Consider the following 20067-nt stretch of genomic DNA (forward strand, 5'->3'; position numbering starts at 1 on the left):
ACCTCTCTATTAAGTTTAATTTGTCATATTTTTTAACATCATTACGAATATATTTACATATATGTCTTGGAGCTGTTTGATAATTAGACGCGTGTCAGAGTTCTAAGACAGGCTGCTTGCTGTTAATGACTAAATGAATATCTGCTAAATAAACTTTAGATTTAGAATGAGTATATATTTTTTTTTTTATCCATCTAATTCTGTCTCGGTTTTGTTTTGCATTCTTAATGTTTCCTTATAGACCTTTTTATTTAGAATCATGGGCTTATCTTCCTGGTTACAGTGCAGTCAGAATATTAGCAGACTGACAGCGAGGTCCACTCGTACAGCGGATACATGTAGTGTAGAGAGCGACGTTTTCACAGGTTATGAGGGGGCGGCAGGGACAACACAACTATAAACACTACAAGTTAATAAACATTCTAAATTAGATTTAGATATCCTCCAGAATGAAGGCTCATAAGGTAAAATATATTTGTATTTATTTATACACCTCCCCCCGAGTCCATCTGTACAGCTATTTTATATACAGAATGCTCTATCTCCTAAAATCTTTGGATTGAGCATTTGTTTTATTCGAAGTTCCTTCTTGGTTGTACCAGTGACATTCCGCTCACACCAGGAATATACTCTATCTGCTGACTGCCAGATGATTGGATTGTATCCATCAGTTGATAGAGGGTCTGCTTTGTTAGATTCTGTTTGAGAACTAATGTTTTGTTTATAAACTGTCTCTGAATGTTAGGGACGTTGCCATATTAATCCACATGACTATTGAAGGGCTTTAAGCTTTCTTGTTTGATACCTACTACCATGTTTTGTCTTGTCAGACCACAGATCTGTTAGTGGATGAATCCAGCTTCACTGGTGAGACGGAGCCCTGCAGCAAGACCCATGGTGCGGTGGATGAAGCCAGTGGCATTGCAACGCTTAGTAACATCGTCTTCATGGGGACACTTGTTCGATACGGGAAAGGAAGGGTAAGTCTCGTCCTATTCTATCACTGCTTTGCTTTAGTAGTATCCAATCAGACTCTGCTTATAGTGCAGTCCATAAGTATTTGGACAATGGTAGAATTATTTTTTTTTTTTTTGTACTACAGCACAATGGATTGGGACTGAAACCTAAGAGATAAAGTCCTGATGATTGCTTTGATAGAGACATTTAGCATCTAAAAAGTTACAGAAACTAAGAATGATGGCAATTTTTATACAGCCAAATGAAATGGTAGCCCACATAAGTCCAAGTGTAATTAAAAAAAACAAAGCCTTTCAGTTAATGAGCAGTTTTTCTTGGCATAGTGGCCAAAAGAGGAGACTACAACAGCTTAACCTTAGAGGGTTCCACAAGACACAAAGCACTGGAAAGTTTCAGAAATGCTAAAAAGTAAACAAGCAAACAAGCAAACAAACCACAAAGTTCCAGAACAAAGTGTTACGATGAGAAAAGTAGATTAAACTGTAGTGGAGATGTGCAGAAAGATAGGGTCTGTGTGGGTTCCGAGGCATACCATCTCAACTGTGAAACATGATGGGGATAGGTTTTATGACTTTGGTATGTAGGTCTGCCACCAGAACCATACTATTTATCCTTATTGCTGATGATCAATTTAACGACCGCAACAGGATTATCCTGAGACTACGGAAACATCATATCTGCTAAAATTCATCAGATGCCTCAAAATCCATAGGTACTAGCCTTGCAGCGAGATCATCTCCCCATACAAACTGCTAATGCAATAAGGGAGATTTTTAAGGCCAAAAGAGGGAATGTTTTGACAAAGTGAGTGATCGATTTAAATTAAACTAAGGAATCCCCTTAATGTAAAAGAATGGAGTGTAATATACCGGTACCTAACAGGACGGACAAGAAGAAGCATGCAGTAGACATCTGACATAGTATCGGCAGGAAAGATGCCCAGTGTCTGGTGATACCAGTGGGTTCCAGACCTTAGAAAAGTAACCAAGTAATAAACAAGACAACATTAAGGTTACGTTAATTAATCTCGTTATAATTAGTCTCAGAAACTGAAGAATTCGATTTTATACAGTTGGTCCCAATATCCTGTTAGAATGTGTTTATACCACAATGCTCGGTATCGCTAGCCCACTCTGCGAGGGTTGTAGTGCAAACAGAGTTAGAAAATTCCGGGCTGGATTGTAATCATTCTGTGTTTTATCCCAATGCAGGGTCTGGTCATTGGCGTGGGAGAAAAGTCTCAGTTTGGAGAGGTGTTCAAAATGATGCAAGCAGAAGAGGTTTGTGTCCTTGTCAGAAAAAATGTCACAAAAAAATATTGCCTATGAATATCTGCACAGCTCTGAATGTCGTACCTTCCATTGCAATATGTCAGGGACCCAATGGCACTTTGTGTGTTAAATCATCAGTGACACCAGGCTGCTGGGATGTGCCAACCTTTATGGAAGGTATCTGTTGCTAGGCAGTGAATACCAGTTGAACCTGTCTAGTTAATGGCAGGCCTTGTTCCAAGTAATGTCAAACATTTAGATGATTAAAATGAGGACATTGCAATCTCAAGATGTGACACAGTTACCTCACATCGTACACAGTGTGTGCATTGAGTGTACACATTCGACCTTGACGAACAGGACCATGACCTTGATCGATCTCTCGATATGTGAATAGATCTGTAAAGACTGAGTTATGTCCGTTATGTGTGTGCTTTTATTTTCCTATTTCTGTCCTAATGTATTAAATGCCATTCTGATTTCTACATTGGCCTTTTCTCTTCGCCAACGGGAATTCTCTAACAAAAGCAATTTCTGTTTGTTGCAGACGCCTAAAACTCCACTGCAGAAGAGTATGGACAAATTAGGGAAACAGCTCTCTCTCTTTTCCTTTGGTATTATAGGTGAGACGATGCTATAAGATGCCTGTAAGGCACACTATATTTTTAGATAAGTGTACTCTCTTTATTATTATTTTGATATTATTTATATAGCGCCATCAAATTCCGCAGCGCTTTACAGTGGGTGGACGAACAGACATGTAGTTGTAACCAGACAAGTTGGACACACAGGAACAGAGGGGTTGAGGGCCCTGCTCAATGAGCTTACATGCTAAAGGGAATGGGGTAAAGTGACACAAAAAGGTAAGGATAGTATTAGACTAATGACAGTTGCAGAAGAGGAGTCAGTCGGGAGCTATTAACAGTTTAATTTGAACTGTCCCTCTGTGTTTTAGTAGTTTGCGGGGAGGGGTGTGCCTACTTACATTCACACCACCTAAGGACATGGATCCGTGGGCCACGTTACTTGGCCATGATATACAGTCATTATACGTAAAATCTCACCAGTGTAGTGAGTTGGCGAATTGACGCATGGTCCCACAGCACAGATTCCTGTCAGTGATGGTACTGATAGAGAGAGCTTGGTATTGGATGGTTGCTCCATCTGAATTCTGGTTTAATTAAAGGGGCCATGTAAGCAAAATTAAACATCACAGCTCCATGTATTAGTACAGCTATTTGAAAGTGTTCAGGTAAAAGCACCTGGACACTACATGGTCATTGAGGCCAAGGGGGGTGCAGATTTAAAACTTCCTCATTATCAATGTCAATTTGGTTCAACCCAGACAGTGCTGCTTGGCTGAGGGTGCTGGGGGACGGTTAGCCTAGTGCTCTCAGCCAGTTCATTCCAGATATGTAGGAATGGCCAGTGATCGTGTAGCGTCTCGTTATCGTTATAATGAATTTTACACCTATAATACTCTTTCACCATTCGTTGGATTGCATCATGCCTGAATCATGGCTAGTTGTTTTCCCGATTTAAATACTTCAATTTCAGACACAAATCTTCCACTGAAAGTGAGTGCGAGAAGCTGAACTCCAGCAGTGACATATATTCAATACATCTTAGATCTGTGACATCGTATCTATGAAATGATCATGAAGCCAGTGTCGGAAGCCTGATTAGATGCTTTATGGTCTCTGATTAAACAATGTGTTGAGCTACAGCCCTAATAAAATACAGGTCATCTTACTTGTATGAGTTCAATTCATGAGAGATAAGAGATAATCTTCGCTCCGTGTGATTGAGACGGGTATTTTATCAGTCACATGGCTTCCTTTAGTAGTCCGTGTCGAGCTCCTTCTAGAGATAGATTTTTTTTATGGCAGACAGACGTTAGTTGTGGGCGCAGACCCCTCATGTTCATTTAGGGTAAATTATTACGTCCTTTATAGATTTTAGATTGTAAAATTGTTTGAGCAGGGCCATCTTCACTTACTGTTCCAGTATGTCAATAGGATTTAGTGTCTGGTTCACCTATTGTACAGCGCTGCAGAATATGTTGGTGATATATAAATTTTAATTTATATTCCGACTGGAAATATAACCGTTGTTTTTATCCTCTAGGTATAATAATGCTGATTGGCTGGCTCCAAGGAAAACCCCTCCTCAGCATGTTTACTATTGGAGTGAGGTGAGACAGTGTATTCTGTTTTATGACGATCACTATTTTTGAGCATTTTACAGTTTCGCGGTTTGTGACCAGTCACAGCGATGTTCTCAGCAGCAGACGCTAAGTGGAAGCAGATTACACTGTGTAACTTGTAGTTGTCTCATTGATTCAGCACGGCGAGGAATAGGAGATTGGCCATAACCAGGCCTGACATCTCACCTAATTTGCAAGGAATGTACTATCTGTGCACATTATTACTTATTTAGGGGCCAAATGTTTTACAGTCATCCCAATGTGGTCCCTATAAAAACTGTCACCATGGATTGGCATTCATGTAGTCCTTAAATGTACAGTTTATAAAGAAATGTACACGTGAAATGTTGCACAGCGTCTCTTAGAAATCAAGGACCTTGATTGGCTGTAGTATCCCAGCCATTCCCCCCTTAGCGTTTGAGGGGAATAATCAAAACCTGGAACTTCTACAAACCTGCTTGATTGAATGAAATGTTTAGTATTTTTTAGAACTTCTGCCACTGATAACCATGAACCATTTAGCGCTTCTTAGAACCATATTGGAAGACACCAGACACAGAATGGCGTGTATGACAACACTAGCTCTACATTACTCTCTCGTTACAGTTTAGCTGTTGCCGCTATTCCCGAAGGCCTGCCCATTGTGGTCACGGTCACTCTTGCCTTGGGCGTAATGAGAATGGCCAAAAAAAGAGTGATTGTCAAGAAACTGCCAATAGTCGAAACACTGGGTAAGCCCACCAGATACGCTGATATTTTCTACATTTACTGGGATGTATTCTGCAAACCTGATTCAGGATTTATTATTGTTTAAAATTTTGATGTGGACTTGTATACATGTGGAATGACAGATTTAAAAAGAAAAGTTAGTTAAGGATTAGTCTATTTGTATCCTCCTTTCACCCAGCTGGGTTTCCATATTTGGGTCTGTCTATTTATTTTTGCATTCCAGCTTACACTGACTATCACTAAGCTCAGTGACTATGGCTAAGTGCTTATCGAAGTGTAAAACATAAGATTGCATCCTGCTTCTCGTTCCACCTATTCAGAGTTAATATGACCCCACGTGTGATGTCAGGGTTCCATTGCGTTGTTATGACGTTTATACTCTGACTGTGACCGTGTCTTTGGTGATTGACAGGCTGCTGCAATGTAATCTGCTCAGACAAAACAGGAACTCTGACAGCCAACGAAATGACAGCAACCAAAATAGTCACCTCCGATGGATTTCACGCAGAGGTAAAGTCTTTTGTTTGCTTTGTTACTATTATTACACATTCCTAAGGGTTCTTTATTTATTCTTGTGTGGATTTACTAACCCATATTAGTTGAAGGAGGCAATATTAATTAAATTTCATTATTGCACAATCCTTGTCTCCAAAATACTATCACGGAGTCTCATTCGCCTACTCACTCTTTGAGTTTATCCAAGCAAACATGAATATTGAAGAATGGACAAGGAGATTGCAAACGCTGGAAAAAAAATAGCGGATCTGAACAATTTCTCTTAATTTACCATTTTAGACCAAATTGTTCAGGTCTCCCCTCTATTTACCATTGCTGTCTCTCCTGTGAAAAGACAAATTACTTCTCAACCCAGAAACACGACATGTGAGGAGAATATAATCGCAAACCATGTGATACACCTATCTCCAACCATAAGTATCCACTTTAGGTTTTCCTAAATGAATGTTCCTGGTTTTATCGCAATGCTGTGTTTACAAGAACAATAATAAAGTACAGATTTCCATTATTTAGCCCTGATAGAGCTGCATTATCTATATGTAATTTCTAAACGTGATGTCTGATTGCTGCCCAGGTGACAGGCGTTGGGTATGAAGGGAAAGGAAGTGTCAATGTGTTGCCATCGAATGAAGAGGTTCGAGAGTTCTCCAATGTGTCCATTGGAAAGCTGGTGGAGGTGAGAACCATTTGTTCATTTTTCTGGGAAACTATAAAAAATTGCACTTTCTATCAGATAGCTGTGCAAAATGTATTCCGTGTGTGTCAGAAATGACTGTATATACACTGCGTGCAGAATTATTAGGCAAATGAGTATTTTGACCACATCATCCTCTTTATGCATGTTGTCTTACTCCAAGCTGTATAGGCTCGAAAGCCTACTACCAATTAAGCATATTAGGTGATGTGCATCTCCGTAATGAGAAGGGGTGTGGTCTAATGACATCAACACCCTATATCAGGTGTGCATAATTATTAGGCAACCTCCTTTCCTTTGGCAAAATGGGTCAAAAGAAGGACTTGACAGGCTCAGAAAAGTTAAAAATAGTGAGATATCTTGCAGAGGGATGCAGCACTCTTAAAATTGCAAAGCTTCTGAAGCGTGATCATCGAACAATCAAGCGTTTCATTCAAAATAGTCAACAGGGTCGCAAGAAGCGTGTGGAGAAACCAAGGCGAAAAATAACTGCCCATGAACTGAGAAAAGTCAAGCGTGCAGCTGCCAAGATGCCACTTGCCACCAGTTTGGCCATATTTCAGAGCTGCAACATCACTGGAGTGCCCGAAAGCACAAGGTGTGCAATACTCAGAGACATGGCCAAGGTAAGAAAGGCTGAAAGACGACCACCACTGAACAAGACACACAAGCTGAAACGTCAAGACTGGGCCAAGAAATATCTCAAGACTGATTTTTCTAAGGTTTTATGGACTGATGAAATGAGAGTGAGTCTTGATGGGCCAGATGGATGGATTGGTAAAGGGCAGAGAGCTCCAGTCCGACTCAGACGCCAGCAAGGTGGAGGTGGAGTACTGGTTTGGGCTGGTATCATCAAAGATGAGCTTGTGGGGCCTTTTCGGGTTGAGGATGGAGTCAAGCTCAACTCCCAGTTTCTGGAAGACACCTTCTTCAAGCAGTGGTACAGGAAGAAGTCTGCATCCTTCAAGAAAAACATGATTTTCATGCAGGACAATGCTCCATCACACGCATCCAAGTACTCCACAGCGTGGCTGGCAAGAAAGGGTATAAAAGAAGAAAATCTAATGACATGGCCTCCTTGTTCACCTGATCTGAACCCCATTGAGAACCTGTGGTCCATCATCAAATGTGAGATTTACAAGGAGGGAAAACAGTACACCTCTCTGAACAGTGTCTGGGAGGCTGTGGTTGCTGCAGCACGCAATGTTGATGGTGAACAGATCAAAACACTGACAGAATCCATGGATGGCAGGCTTTTGAGTGTCCTTGCAAAGAAAGGTGGCTATATTGGTCACTGATTTGTTTTTGTTATGTTTTTGAATGTCAGAAATGTATATTTGTGAATGTTGAGATGTTATATTGGTTTCACTGGTAAAAATAAATAATTGAAATGGGTATATATTTGTTTTTTGTTAAGTTGCCTAATAATTATGCACAGTAATAGTCACCTGCACACACAGATATCCCCCTAAAATAGCTGAAACTAAAAACAAACTAAAAACTACTTCCAAAAATATTCAGCTTTGATATTAATGAGTTTTTTGGGTTCATTGAGAACATGGTTGTTGTTCAATAATAAAATTAATCCTCAAAAATACAACTTGCCTAATAATTCTGCACTCCCTGTATGTGGATGATATATATATATATATATTTATAAGAAAACAGGTATTCAAATGTTAACTCTCCCACCTCGTTATTGTATAGTTTTTATTGTTTTGGTGCGAGGGTACCTACTTGGATATGTGTCCAAATGCTCAGTATTTTGTTAAAAGAAAAAAAAAGGGAACAAACCTTTTTATATATAAAATACAAATTTATTTTAAAATGGACAAAAGAACAAACACCAAAGGGCAATGGACATCATTTGGTTCGATCACGATATAAGAAGCACTTTGCATTTTATGATCTAGTCTAGTGGATTCTACTTGGAGATCGTTCATAGAAACATAGAATGTGACGGCAGATGAGAACCATTCGGCCCATCTAGTCTGCCCAATTTTCTAGTTCAGTTCAAAGTATTGTGGAATTCTGTATATGCACATATTACCAAGTACAGCCCTTAAGTGCACATTGTTACCTGATTCGTTGATACTCACATAATAGAAACCAGAGGTTCTGGGATTCAAAAATATACGGATTATGGAAATTACACTAGTTTGGCAACCCATTCTGCAATTATAGAATTACCTGTAGCCAATTATAGAATTATCTGTGACCTATTCTACAATTACAGAATTATCTGTGACTCCTCCTAAACCTGGAATATATATTATAGATTGAAATAAATTATGTGAAACACCGGCAGGTGTCAGATCTCCATTGTACATGGGAAACTAGACTTACAACAAACAAGATGTGTCCTAATTACTGGGGACGCAATAAGATGGCTTAATTCAGACGAACACATTACTGATATAGAGCCATGGTCTGCCCTGTTGCCTGATTGAATCCCTGCATTGGGCGTTGAACCCAGCTGGTAGAATGTTGGGGGCATGCTCAGCCTTTCCACATGTCTGTCTGGTTCATTATCGGAATCCTATGGTATCAAGTAGGGTGGGGGGGGGGGAGCAGGTAATTGGACATTCAAAACTCTAACATTGTAAATGCAAGAATGTGTTTTTTGTTTTTAATTTCAAATAGCAAGTTTTAAAATAGGTTTGTTTTTTTTCCCTGTTATGAATCGTTCCTTTTGGAGTACGAAATGGCCATTATACCCCGCTTCAACATCCAGCAAAGTATTCATTATTTATTTATAAGAGCAGACAGATTCTTCAGCACTAAACATTTAGGAGAATGAACAATTTATGTTGGCACGTGGACAGTGCTGTTAATGAAACTTCTTTATGGACCCAATGCTTTGCAGTGTTTATTAGGACATTATTAATATCCAGAAGAGAGACTTCTTCTTAATGTCTTCCTGATTCTGAACATGCCGATCATGGTGGCTACATTGATAAGTCCTTTAATTTCTGTAACAGTGTTATTACTCTGTTGATAAGTCCTTTCATTTCTCTAACAGTTGTATTACTATATTGATAAGTCGTTTTATTACTATATTGATAAGTCCTTTCATTAGTTGTTGGCCCATATCACCAATACCTTATTCTTTTTAGGCCGGGTGCATTGCCAACAATGCCATCCTCCAGAAGGACGCACTCATGGGTCAGCCGACGGAGGGAGCGTTGCTGGTCCTTGCTATGAAGGTAAAGTTTTTGCTACGATACAGTTTGTGGGAGCTGACACGTGTAAATATTAGGAAACTGGCTGTGCCTTCTGCTGGGTTTTGAAGAAGTTACAGAAAAACTACTATTTATGAGGTCATTAATCCTACGTTACTGCACCAGCGTTATAAAGCTCTGTACAGAGAGTAGAAATCTGCCACAACTCGTAAACTGTGTAGGTAACAGGTCATACTGTGCAGTGAGCAGCCTGTTTGCCTCCCAGCCAGGCCGACAGATTCCTAGTGAAGAGAGATAACAAGTATGTTCCTCTCTCTCTCTCCTCTTCATACTCGATGTACAGAGCCACAATAAAATAGAAGGTTAATCACAGAGAAATGAATCATCGCTGGGATCACATTTTAAATTGTATAACTATGATTTCAGTTGTTGGCGGCAGCACAAGTACCCGCAGGGAGGCGGCGTGTCCGGTCGATTCCCGGTACTTGCATTTCAGGAGAGTCGCTACGGATAAGAGAGGTGCACGCAGCACTTTTTGCTTCCCAACAAATCCACAGAGGCGTTCGGAGTTGCCGGATAGGCCTCCAACTGCTGGAAAGATTAAAGCGGCCTGCCAATAGCAGCCTTGTCAGCTCAGCTAGGGAAATCATTCTAAAACAAACCGAAAATTATCTTTATTTGTTCTTTCAGATCCAATATAGTGTTAAACTTGTTTATAAGTTGTAGTCCTTCAAATGCTTGAAAAAGTCTGTAATAATCTTTTTTTAAAACCTTCATTTTAAATTGTCAATTGATAGAAGTTCTGCTGTGTGTATGGAAGGTGTGGGATTTTAGGGAGGAGAAAAAGTTGGCTATTTGAAACTAATTCTGTGATTACAGCCAATCAGAGTAGAGCGAGAATACAGATTTTGATCAGAGATCATAAAAGCCGCAGATTACGCTAAACTAATGGCAGCCCCATGCTGCTGTGAAATGCAGCCTTCCAGGAACAACTGGGGTAAAAATAGGCCGGCCCCGTGACTTTTACGCATATTTGGCTTCTCTTCGTGTCTTCTTTCATGAATGGAAGTGCTCACGTTGCTTTAAGGCAGTTGCATTCTTGAAATATCACAAAGACTTAAAATTCTGCTTAGACATTTTAAAGATTGAGTTTATATTTAAAGGTATTTTCAGACCCAATTTTTTCTTAGTCATTTCCCAAATGTCTCTAAATCCTCGATCTGAATCGAATACTAGAAAAAGGGGCAGGATCTTCAAAATGTAACCTTAAGTTATAATAGGATGATAATAGGATGCCCATTGTTTAACTGGTGTCAGCTAGTGTGATTTAAGTGATGGAATTCTCTTCCAGGGAGAATACCAGAGTAATTATCTCGTATTAAATAGCAGGGACTATTCCAGCTGTAATTGCATTGTACTGTTTATATAATGTAGTTAATAAATATAAAGTTACGGAAGCAGTCAAGCTGCTTTTCCAGCTGATTACACCTCGCATAGTGCGGACTCTATTCACGGAAGTAATTTATAAAACACTGGTTCCTTCTTGTGATAATGATGTTTGTATAGTGACGTATTCACCTTCCCAAACGATGGCTCCTGAGCGCACGTTAATAGACATGATTTCACACGTATTACTTTTACAAGGATCAATTTATAGAAAAGCAGAATGTGATTATTTACCAAGAATTATGGCTCACTGCAACTGAACTCCTCCACAATCTCTGGTTTAGTGAATAGAAACATAGAATGTGACGGCAGATAAGAACCATTCGGCCCATCTAGTCTGCCCAATTTTCTAAATACTTTCATTAGTCCCTGGTCTTATCTTATAGTTAGGATAGCCTTATGCCTATCCCACGCATGCTTAAACTCCTTTACTGAGTTTTGTCCTGCCTAGGGCAGCACAAAACCAGGATACACCACTGAGTAGAGGTCCTGTAATCTCTATGGAAATATGAGAATGTACCACGTTGTGTTTATCTTTAAATTGATCTCTTGCAAACAGCACATGTCTCTGCATAACAGAACAGATTTCCATGTTTCTCCACTAAGGTAGAAGTCAGTTCCCATAATAAGCTCTGTTCAGACGCAAGCATTGTCATTATTAATCCACTCATTGTGCAGTATATGTGTTATGTGATTCATTGTATTACCTCCCATGATTGTCTGCCCTCCCCTCCCCCCCATCCTAGAATTCTCATTTTCACTTTTCAGACTCTGTTTGACCATAATGAACAAAGGCCCATTCACTGCTTGGTCTGCTTTGTTTAATCAATCTCATTTCCCACAATTGCTCCCCAGTAATGAAAGCTGGGGTTCAGCCTCGTTCAGTCTAAATAAATAAGTACGCTGGTCAGATTTCAAATAGTAAACCAGCTATTCTGTAGAGCTATGTTTTTCCGCTGTCACTGATATTCGAATGTTTTATCAGAAATTGTAACATAAATGGCTCATCATTTCTATTCCAGATGGGGCTGGGGAATGTCCGCGAGAGCTACGTGCGGAAGAAAGAAATCCCATTTAGTTCCGAGCAGCGATGGATGGCTGTAAAGTGTGCAGATAAAACCGAGGTAAGAATCTTTCCGTCTGCATTCTCTAAAACGGAGTGTTTTTATATTCTAGCAGACTACATGCATTTTAAAATGGGGAACATAGCGGTACTGCGGACATTTTTTTTTTTTTTTTTTTAAATGGGAATTTCAAGAACAGGTTCCACAAATGGCATCATACCGATAAACCCTGACGGCGAATAACTGGGGGCTCTACAGCGATCAGAAGAAAGCAGGCGATTGATGTACTGTTGTTCAGAGGTTCATGGCAGAAAATCCCCGTAGAGCCATGAAACCGCTAGGATTGGCTGAATTGCCTGGTTCAATAGGAATTCACAACACAAACAGAGCAACTTAAAAAATATTTCATTATTTATATTGCATTTGTACGAATCCATTTGGCCAGTATAATGCAGAGATGGCAACTTCTGCTTATGTTCTGTGGCGATTTGTGAAAGGGGCAACCGAATATGATTGGGTGATTGAATTCCACGTTTCCTCGCTCAGACATTTCAAACGCATTTCTACCTGCTGGTCTTCTTTCTTGTCTAAGAAGCAGGAGGACATTTATTTCATGAAAGGCGCCTTTGAAGAAGTCATCCAGTACTGTACGACTTATAACAGCGGTGGGATGGCCTTACCTCTCACACCACAGCAGAAGTCCACTTACCTTCAGGAGGAAAAAAGTATGGGAATTCAAGGACTGAGAGGTACTTTCACGGCTTTCTGTGCTGCTACAAATGTATTTGGGTCCAGTTTATGTTGGATTTAATTTCCCTTACTGTGGAAGTTCCCTCATTTTGGCTCTCCTTTGCTTTTCCTTGTAGTTCTTGCTCTGGCGTCCGGCACAGAGCTGGGAAAACTCATGTTCCTTGGACTGGTTGGTATCATTGACCCACCTAGAAGTGGGGTCAGTGAGGCGGTTCAGATCCTCTTGGAGTCAGGCGTGTCTGTGAAGATGATCACCGGGGATGCCCTGGAGACAGCCCAAGCTATCGGTAAGGAAAGGGGCCTTGAGTGCCGATAGAACTTCTTCTGAACCGTGGTCCACATGTAAGGTGTCAGGATCATTGTTTCCATTTTGTAAGATCAATGTCTCTGTTTCTTGCATCTCTCGTCCAGGAAGAAGCATTGGTTTGTTCAATGGGCACCTTAAGGCCCTTTCAGGAGATGAGTTGGACCAGTTGAGTGAAGCCGCACTGCCAGGAGTCGTTACAAAGGTCTCTGTGTTTTGGTTATATCTACATCAGTGGTTTTGCCATCACTGTAATGTGAAACTGACTGTTTGTTGTATCTTTTGTCCAGGTGGCTGTGTTCTACAGGACAAGCCCAAAGCACAAGCTGAAAATTATTAAGGTAAAGCTTTTTCCAATTCATCTTTTTCTACTTTTGCTATGTGCAATGTACCACACAGCTAATAGCGTGTGTGAATGACCAGGTCCATTTCAGGTAAATAAATATAATCTCTATATTGTGATAGATGCAAAATGTTGGACATATATTTTTCTGTTTTTTACAGTACCCCATGCCCTCCCCTGCACCCTTATTGGAGGGAGGGATGAGGGCAATACTTTAACAAAGTTTATGGTATTTACCTTTTGCAATTGAGTTAGTCAGATGGATGATAATTTTATTTATTTTATTATTTACCCAGCCAGTTCTAGGAAATGTCTTCACTGACAATCATAGCACGCTCAGCCCACCTTCACTACAAGCTGTCCAGCTTACAATCTATTCATGGGCAGCCTGCAGTGACCTTGACAAAGACCGTACTTGGCTGAAACATTGTCACCCCTTAACCTGCAGTTCTGAATAAAGTCCGCACAAACTATTGAATCTCTATCCAGAACTGAAATAAAATCCAGGTAAATTGTCATTAGTTGGGTGTCAGACTAGATCGATAGATGAAATCGCCCATTCCATTGGGATTCTTATTAGTGGTATCACAATTCCACTGTAACTTGGTTTTATTTATAGTTTTTGACTTTTAGCACAAAGCCAGTTGTTTCATGTTTATAAAAAGGACAATGACTTCTGATTTCATTCATAATGAAGAGTTGGATAATTTATCAATACCCTAAGCCCATTCAGGGCTCTTCACTAAACGGGTAATTACCATAGGCGTGCGCACGGGGTGTGCCGGGTGTGCCTGGGCACACCCTAATCACACCTCCGTGCTGCACTGCCTCTGGGCAGACTGACATGTCGGGTCCTCGGTCTATGACCGAGGACCCGACACAGGAGGGGGCCCGGCGGCTTGCCCACAATGCCGCCGGGTTAGAGGCCACTCCAGTCCGTCTGCCCAGATGGAGATCCGGCCTCAGTCTGCAGCTCCGCCGGGAGTGAGCTGCAGACTGAGGTGTCTCGCGATCTCCAGCCTGTCAGAGCGTTGCCGCGGCAACGCTCTGCCTGGAGATCGCGAGACTCACCATGTGGTCTGCAGCTCACTCCCGGCGGAGCTGCAGACTGAAGAGAGAGGGCACCCACTGGACCACCAGGGCAGGTATTTAAACCCCCCTCTGCCTCCTGTCACTCACTGCCCCCCACCCTGCCTCTGCCCCCATACCCCTCTTAACCCCTGTCACTACCCCCCCAACCCCTGTCACTACCCCCCTAACCCCTGTCACTACCCCCCTAACCCCTGTCACTACCCCCCTAACCCCTGTCACTACCCCCCTAACCCCTGTCACTACCCCTCTAACCCCTGTCACTACCCCCCTAACCCCTCTCACTGCCCCTCTACCCCCCCAACCCCTGTCACTACCCCCTAACCCCTGTCACTACCCCCCTAACCCCTGTCACTACCCCCCTAACCCCTGTCACTACCCCTCTAACCCCTGTCACTACCCCCCTAACCCCTCTCACTGCCCCTCTACCCCCCCAACCCATGTCACTACCCCCCAACCCCTGTCACTACCCCTCTAACCCTTGTCACTACCCCTCTACCCCCCTAACCACTGTCACTACCCCTCTAACCCCTGTCACTACCCCTCTAACCCTTGTCACTACCCCTCTACCCCCCTAACCACTGTCACTACCCCTCTACCCCCCTAACCCCTGTCACTACCCCCCTAACCCTTGTCACTACCCCTCTAACCCCTGTCACTACCCCTCTACCCCCCTAACCCCTGTCACTACCCCTCTAACCCCTGTCACTACCCCTCTAACCCCTGTCACTACCCCCCTAACCCCTGTCACGACCCCCCTAACCCCTGTCACGACCCCCCTAACCCCTGTCACTACCCCTCTAACCCTTGTCACTACCCCTCTAACCCCTGTCACTACCCCTCTACCCCCCTAACCCCTGTCACTACCCTCTAACCCCTGTCACTACCCCCCTAACCCCTCTCACTACCCCTCTACCCCCCTAACCCCTCTCACTACCCCTCTACCCCCCCAACCCATGTCACTACCCCCAACCCCTGTCACTACCCCTCTAACCCCTGTCACTACCCCTCTACCCCCTAACCACTGTCACTACCCCTCTACCCCCCTAACCCCTGTCACTACCCCTCTAACCCCTGTCACTACCCCTCTACCCCCCTAACCCCTGTCACTACCCCCTAACCCCTGTCACTACCCCTCTAACCCCTGTCACTACCCCTCTAACCCCTGTCACTACCCCCCTAACCCCTGTCACGACCCCCCTAACCCCTGTCACGACCCCCCTAACCCCTGTCACTAACCCCCTAACCCTTGTCACTACCCCTCTACCCCCCTAACCCCTGTCACTACCCTCTAACCCCTGTCACTACCCCTCTACCCCCCTAACCCCTCTCACTACCCCTCTACCCCCCTAACCCCTCTCACTACCCCTCTACCCCCCCAACCCATGTCACTACCCCCAACCCCTGTCACTACCCCTCTAACCCCTGTCACTACCCCTCTACCCCCCTAACCACATTCACTACCCCTCTACCCCCCTAACCCCTGTCACTACCCCCCTAACCCTTGTCACTACCCCTCTAACCCCTGTCACTACCCCTCTACCCCCCTAACCACTGTCACTACCCCCTAACCCGTCACTACCCCCCTAACCCCTGTCACTACCCCTCTAACCCCTGTCACTACCCCTCTAACCCCTGTCACTACCCCCCTAACCCCTGTCACGACCCCCCTAACCCCTGTCACGACCCCCCTAACCCCTGTCACTACCCCCCTAACCCCTGTCACTACCCCTCTACCCCCTAACCCCTGTCACTACCCCTCTAACCCCTGTCACTACCCCTCTAACCCCTGTCACTACCCCTCTAACCCCTGTCACTACCCCTCTAACCCCTGTCACTACCCCTCTAACCCCTGTCACTACCCCTCTAACCCCTGTCACTACCCCTCTAACCCCTGTCACTACCCCTCTAACCCCTGTCACTACCCCTCTAACCCCTGTCACTACCCCCCTAACCCCTGTCACTACCCCCCTAACCCCTGTCACTACCCCCCTAACCCCTGTCACTACCCCCCTAACCCCTGTCACTACCCCCCTAACCCCTGTCACTACCCCCCTAACCCCTGTCACTACCCCCCTAACCCCTGTCACTACCCCCCTAACCCCTGTCACTACCCCCCTAACCCCTGTCACTACCCCCCTAACCCCTGTCACTACCCCCCTAACCCCTGTCACTACCCCCCTAACCCCTGTCACTACCCCCCTAACCCCTGTCACTACCCCTCTAACCCCTGTCACTACCCCTCTAACCCCTGTCACTACCCCCCTAACCCCTGTCACTACCCCTCTAACCCCTGTCACTACCCCTCTAACCCCTGTCACGACCCCCCTAACCCCTGTCACTACCCCCCTAACCCCTGTCACGACCCCCCTAACCCCTGTCACGACCCCCCTAACCCCTGTCACGACCCCCCTAACCCCTGTCACGACCCCCCTAACCCCTGTCACGACCCCCCTAACCCCTGTCACGACCCCCCTAACCCCTGTCACGACCCCCCTAACCCCTGTCACGACCCCCCTAACCCCTGTCACGACCCCCCTAACCCCTGTCACTACCCCTCTACCCCCCTAACCCCTCTCACTGCCCCTCTACCACCCCAACCCATGCCACTGCCTCTCCACTCCCCCTACCCCCTGTCACTGCCCCTCTACCCCCCTAACTCCTGTCACTACCCCCAACCCCTGTCACTACCCCTCTACCCCCCTAACCCCTGTCACTACCCCTCTACCCCCTAACTCCTGTTACTACCCCTCTACCCCCTAACCCCTGTCACTAACCGTCTACCCCCGCTACCTCCTGTCACTGCCCCTCCACCCCCCACCTCCTGTCCCTCTACCCCCCCAACCCCTGTCGCTGCCCCTCCACCCTCCTAACCCCTGTCGCCCACACAGTGCACCCCTCACAATCATACACACTGTACCCCACACACACTGAATCCCTCACAATTACACAAACTGTACCCCTTACAATCACACACACTGTACCGCTCACAATCACACACACTGCACCTACGTATATTTGTATTTGTATATATATATATATATATATATATATGTGTGTTTATATATGTTTATATATAAATGTTTGTATGTATGTATATGTATGTGTGTGTATGTGTATATAAAAATACATATACACGCGGCGTGTGTGTTTGTGCTTTAGGGTGCACACCCTAATGCAACAGGCTGCGCACGCCTATGGTAATTACCTGGTATTCCGCAGGATATGTCACATTTTAGGTCAAAACAAAACCATTTAAAGACGTTTCAGGTCCATTTAGGACCATTTCCTGTAAATAGCTCTGTTTATTAATATACCACCTTAATTCCATGTACAGGCTCTGCAGCATACAGGTGCCATCGTTGGAATGACAGGAGATGGCGTCAATGATGCCGTAGCTCTGAAATCAGCAGACATCGGCGTGGCAATGGGGAAAACCGGCACGGACGTCAGCAAAGAGGCGGCCGATATGATTCTGGTGGACGACGATTTCTCTACCATTATGTAAGTGGCTGATTGTACAGCAAGACGGGCTGCACAGGATTACTGATCCGTGTATGATAAAGCTTCCTGCTGGCATGGCCTTCCTGCTGGCATGGCCCGTGTCCCACTCGGAGATCTTTCATGCAGATCAAATCCTTTCAAACTCTCTGCACCTGTTGACAGCAGCAGGTCTGTTGGAACAGCTACCTAATGTTATTTCACATAAATCGCCAAAGTAACATTTCCATTCCATTAAACAATGTTCTGATCCAGACATGAACATACATTGGTGGCTAATGGTGCACGATGCAGGAAGCATTACAATTTCTGCCGTATTTAACCTCAAATTTACGTTTCAGCAGTTTTTCTGCATATTTTGTTATTCGTAATCATTGTGCCCTGGTCTTTTAACCAGAAGCTGATCCCAGTGCAGTTGTTTACATAGTACACCACATACAATACCAGGGATTTTGGCTGTGCACAAAAATATGTATTAATAAAAATCTAAGATGTTAGCTTTATTTTATTAATACATTTGTTGGGGCATGTTCTGTATTGAGCACTGCCCCAGCTATGTTACAGGAACATGTCAGGCACACAAAGCAAGCTGGAGTGCTCGCTGTCTGGAATCTGCTGTCTTTTCTATTGAAACTGGTACTTTTAGAAACTGTAAGTCAGCAGTGTGACATCCAGGGAGGTGTTTCTGCCCCCAATCCCAAACAAGACAGCACAGGGTGGGTTAACTTCCCCCTTGTCGATGACTGAGGCACACTCCAGACTGGAAATGGCACCCCTCTATTTTGTAGAAGGGTAAGAGACATGTAATATAAGCATTTAGACTGTGGTGCGCTCTAAACAATTAGCACCAGTTCACAACATAGAACTTCCAACAATAAATGCTCTCTGCTCATCTTATATCCAATGCTCAGTGTATTTTCTATCTACACAATGTAAGCTAGAAAACCACACCAACCCTTCACCCCGTGCTGGCAGTGACCATAATGAAATATTGTCTCTCGGATTCCAGGAGCGCCATTGAGGAAGGAAAGGGAATCTTTTACAACATCAAAAACTTTGTCCGCTTCCAGCTGAGCACGTAAGTAGAGCCACTCGTACACCTAGTTATGTCACTAGCACAGGACACGCATCTCGTTTTATTTATTGTAAAGATATGCTGTGTGATTTCACATAAACTGAACACTTAGGGGGGGCAGGGGGGGATTCTAAAGGTGTCTCACAAACACACACACAAAACTTGGGAAATGTTCTACAATTGGGGCAGTAACCATGGAAACTAAGGCAATCAATCCGTATTACAACTTCCCAGGTCTGTTGGTAACATTTATACGTCTCTCTCCTTACTGTCTAGGTCACCCCAGATGTTAGATCTAAATTTATCCAACGAACATACTGTACACAATTTTCTAAGGTGGTTGGTTAGATCATTTTATAGGGAATTTTCTTGAGTGGCCTGGGACATTTAAACAGTAAAGTAGAAGGGGGAAAAAATGTCAAAAAGTTCCCCGGCATAAACGGTAGGAGTTCCAGAATGACACCTGATTCTGCAGTATACACGCATACAACATGCACTATCCCACCGCATGGAGCAGACATGTATTACTTAGAGATCTTCTATTAAAAACATTTTTTACACAATATTAAATCATTGTCACATTGTATATAATGAATTCTGTTACAGGAGCATATCTGCTTTAAGCTTAATCACCTTATCAACAGTCATGAACCTGCCAAATCCGCTAAACGCCATGCAGATTCTCTGGATTAACATCATTATGGATGGACCACCAGCTCAGAGGTAATCAGCTAACGAGCCGTGCATCTCCCGTCCTAAATACCTGCTACTAAGACACTTTACTCTTTCTAGAAAAAAAAATACTTTATTTAAAGATCAGTTTTCAACAATAAACACAGACAAAAAAAAAAACATTGCAACAATACTGTACAAACAACATTACACAAACATCTGCATGTCAGGACTGCAGAAACAGAGA

General features: G+C 43.6%; 1 protein-coding gene across 2 annotated transcripts in view; it reads left to right on the forward strand.

Annotated features, from left to right (window-relative positions):
• The window catches only part of ATP2C2 (ATPase secretory pathway Ca2+ transporting 2), an 83516-nt gene that overhangs the window by 48168 nt on the left and 15281 nt on the right, over positions 1-20067 (forward strand). Inside the window, exons 8-23 of one of the 2 annotated variants that reach the window (XM_063437382.1) lie at positions 831-980; positions 2190-2258; positions 2797-2872; positions 4377-4443; positions 5062-5186; positions 5597-5694; positions 6275-6376; positions 9511-9600; positions 12045-12146; positions 12679-12835; positions 12953-13123; positions 13248-13345; positions 13431-13481; positions 17910-18076; positions 19083-19151; positions 19755-19871. In XM_063437382.1, coding sequence (XP_063293452.1) covers positions 831-980; positions 2190-2258; positions 2797-2872; positions 4377-4443; positions 5062-5186; positions 5597-5694; positions 6275-6376; positions 9511-9600; positions 12045-12146; positions 12679-12835; positions 12953-13123; positions 13248-13345; positions 13431-13481; positions 17910-18076; positions 19083-19151; positions 19755-19871 — 1709 coding nt within the window. The remainder of the gene's footprint in view (positions 1-830; positions 981-2189; positions 2259-2796; positions 2873-4376; positions 4444-5061; positions 5187-5596; positions 5695-6274; positions 6377-9510; positions 9601-12044; positions 12147-12678; positions 12836-12952; positions 13124-13247; positions 13346-13430; positions 13482-17909; positions 18077-19082; positions 19152-19754; positions 19872-20067) is intronic. The other variant, XM_063437383.1, reaches the window with a different exon arrangement.

Source organism: Pelobates fuscus, chromosome 12, assembly GCF_036172605.1.
Source record: "Pelobates fuscus isolate aPelFus1 chromosome 12, aPelFus1.pri, whole genome shotgun sequence".
Lineage (NCBI taxonomy): Eukaryota > Metazoa > Chordata > Amphibia > Anura > Pelobatidae > Pelobates > Pelobates fuscus.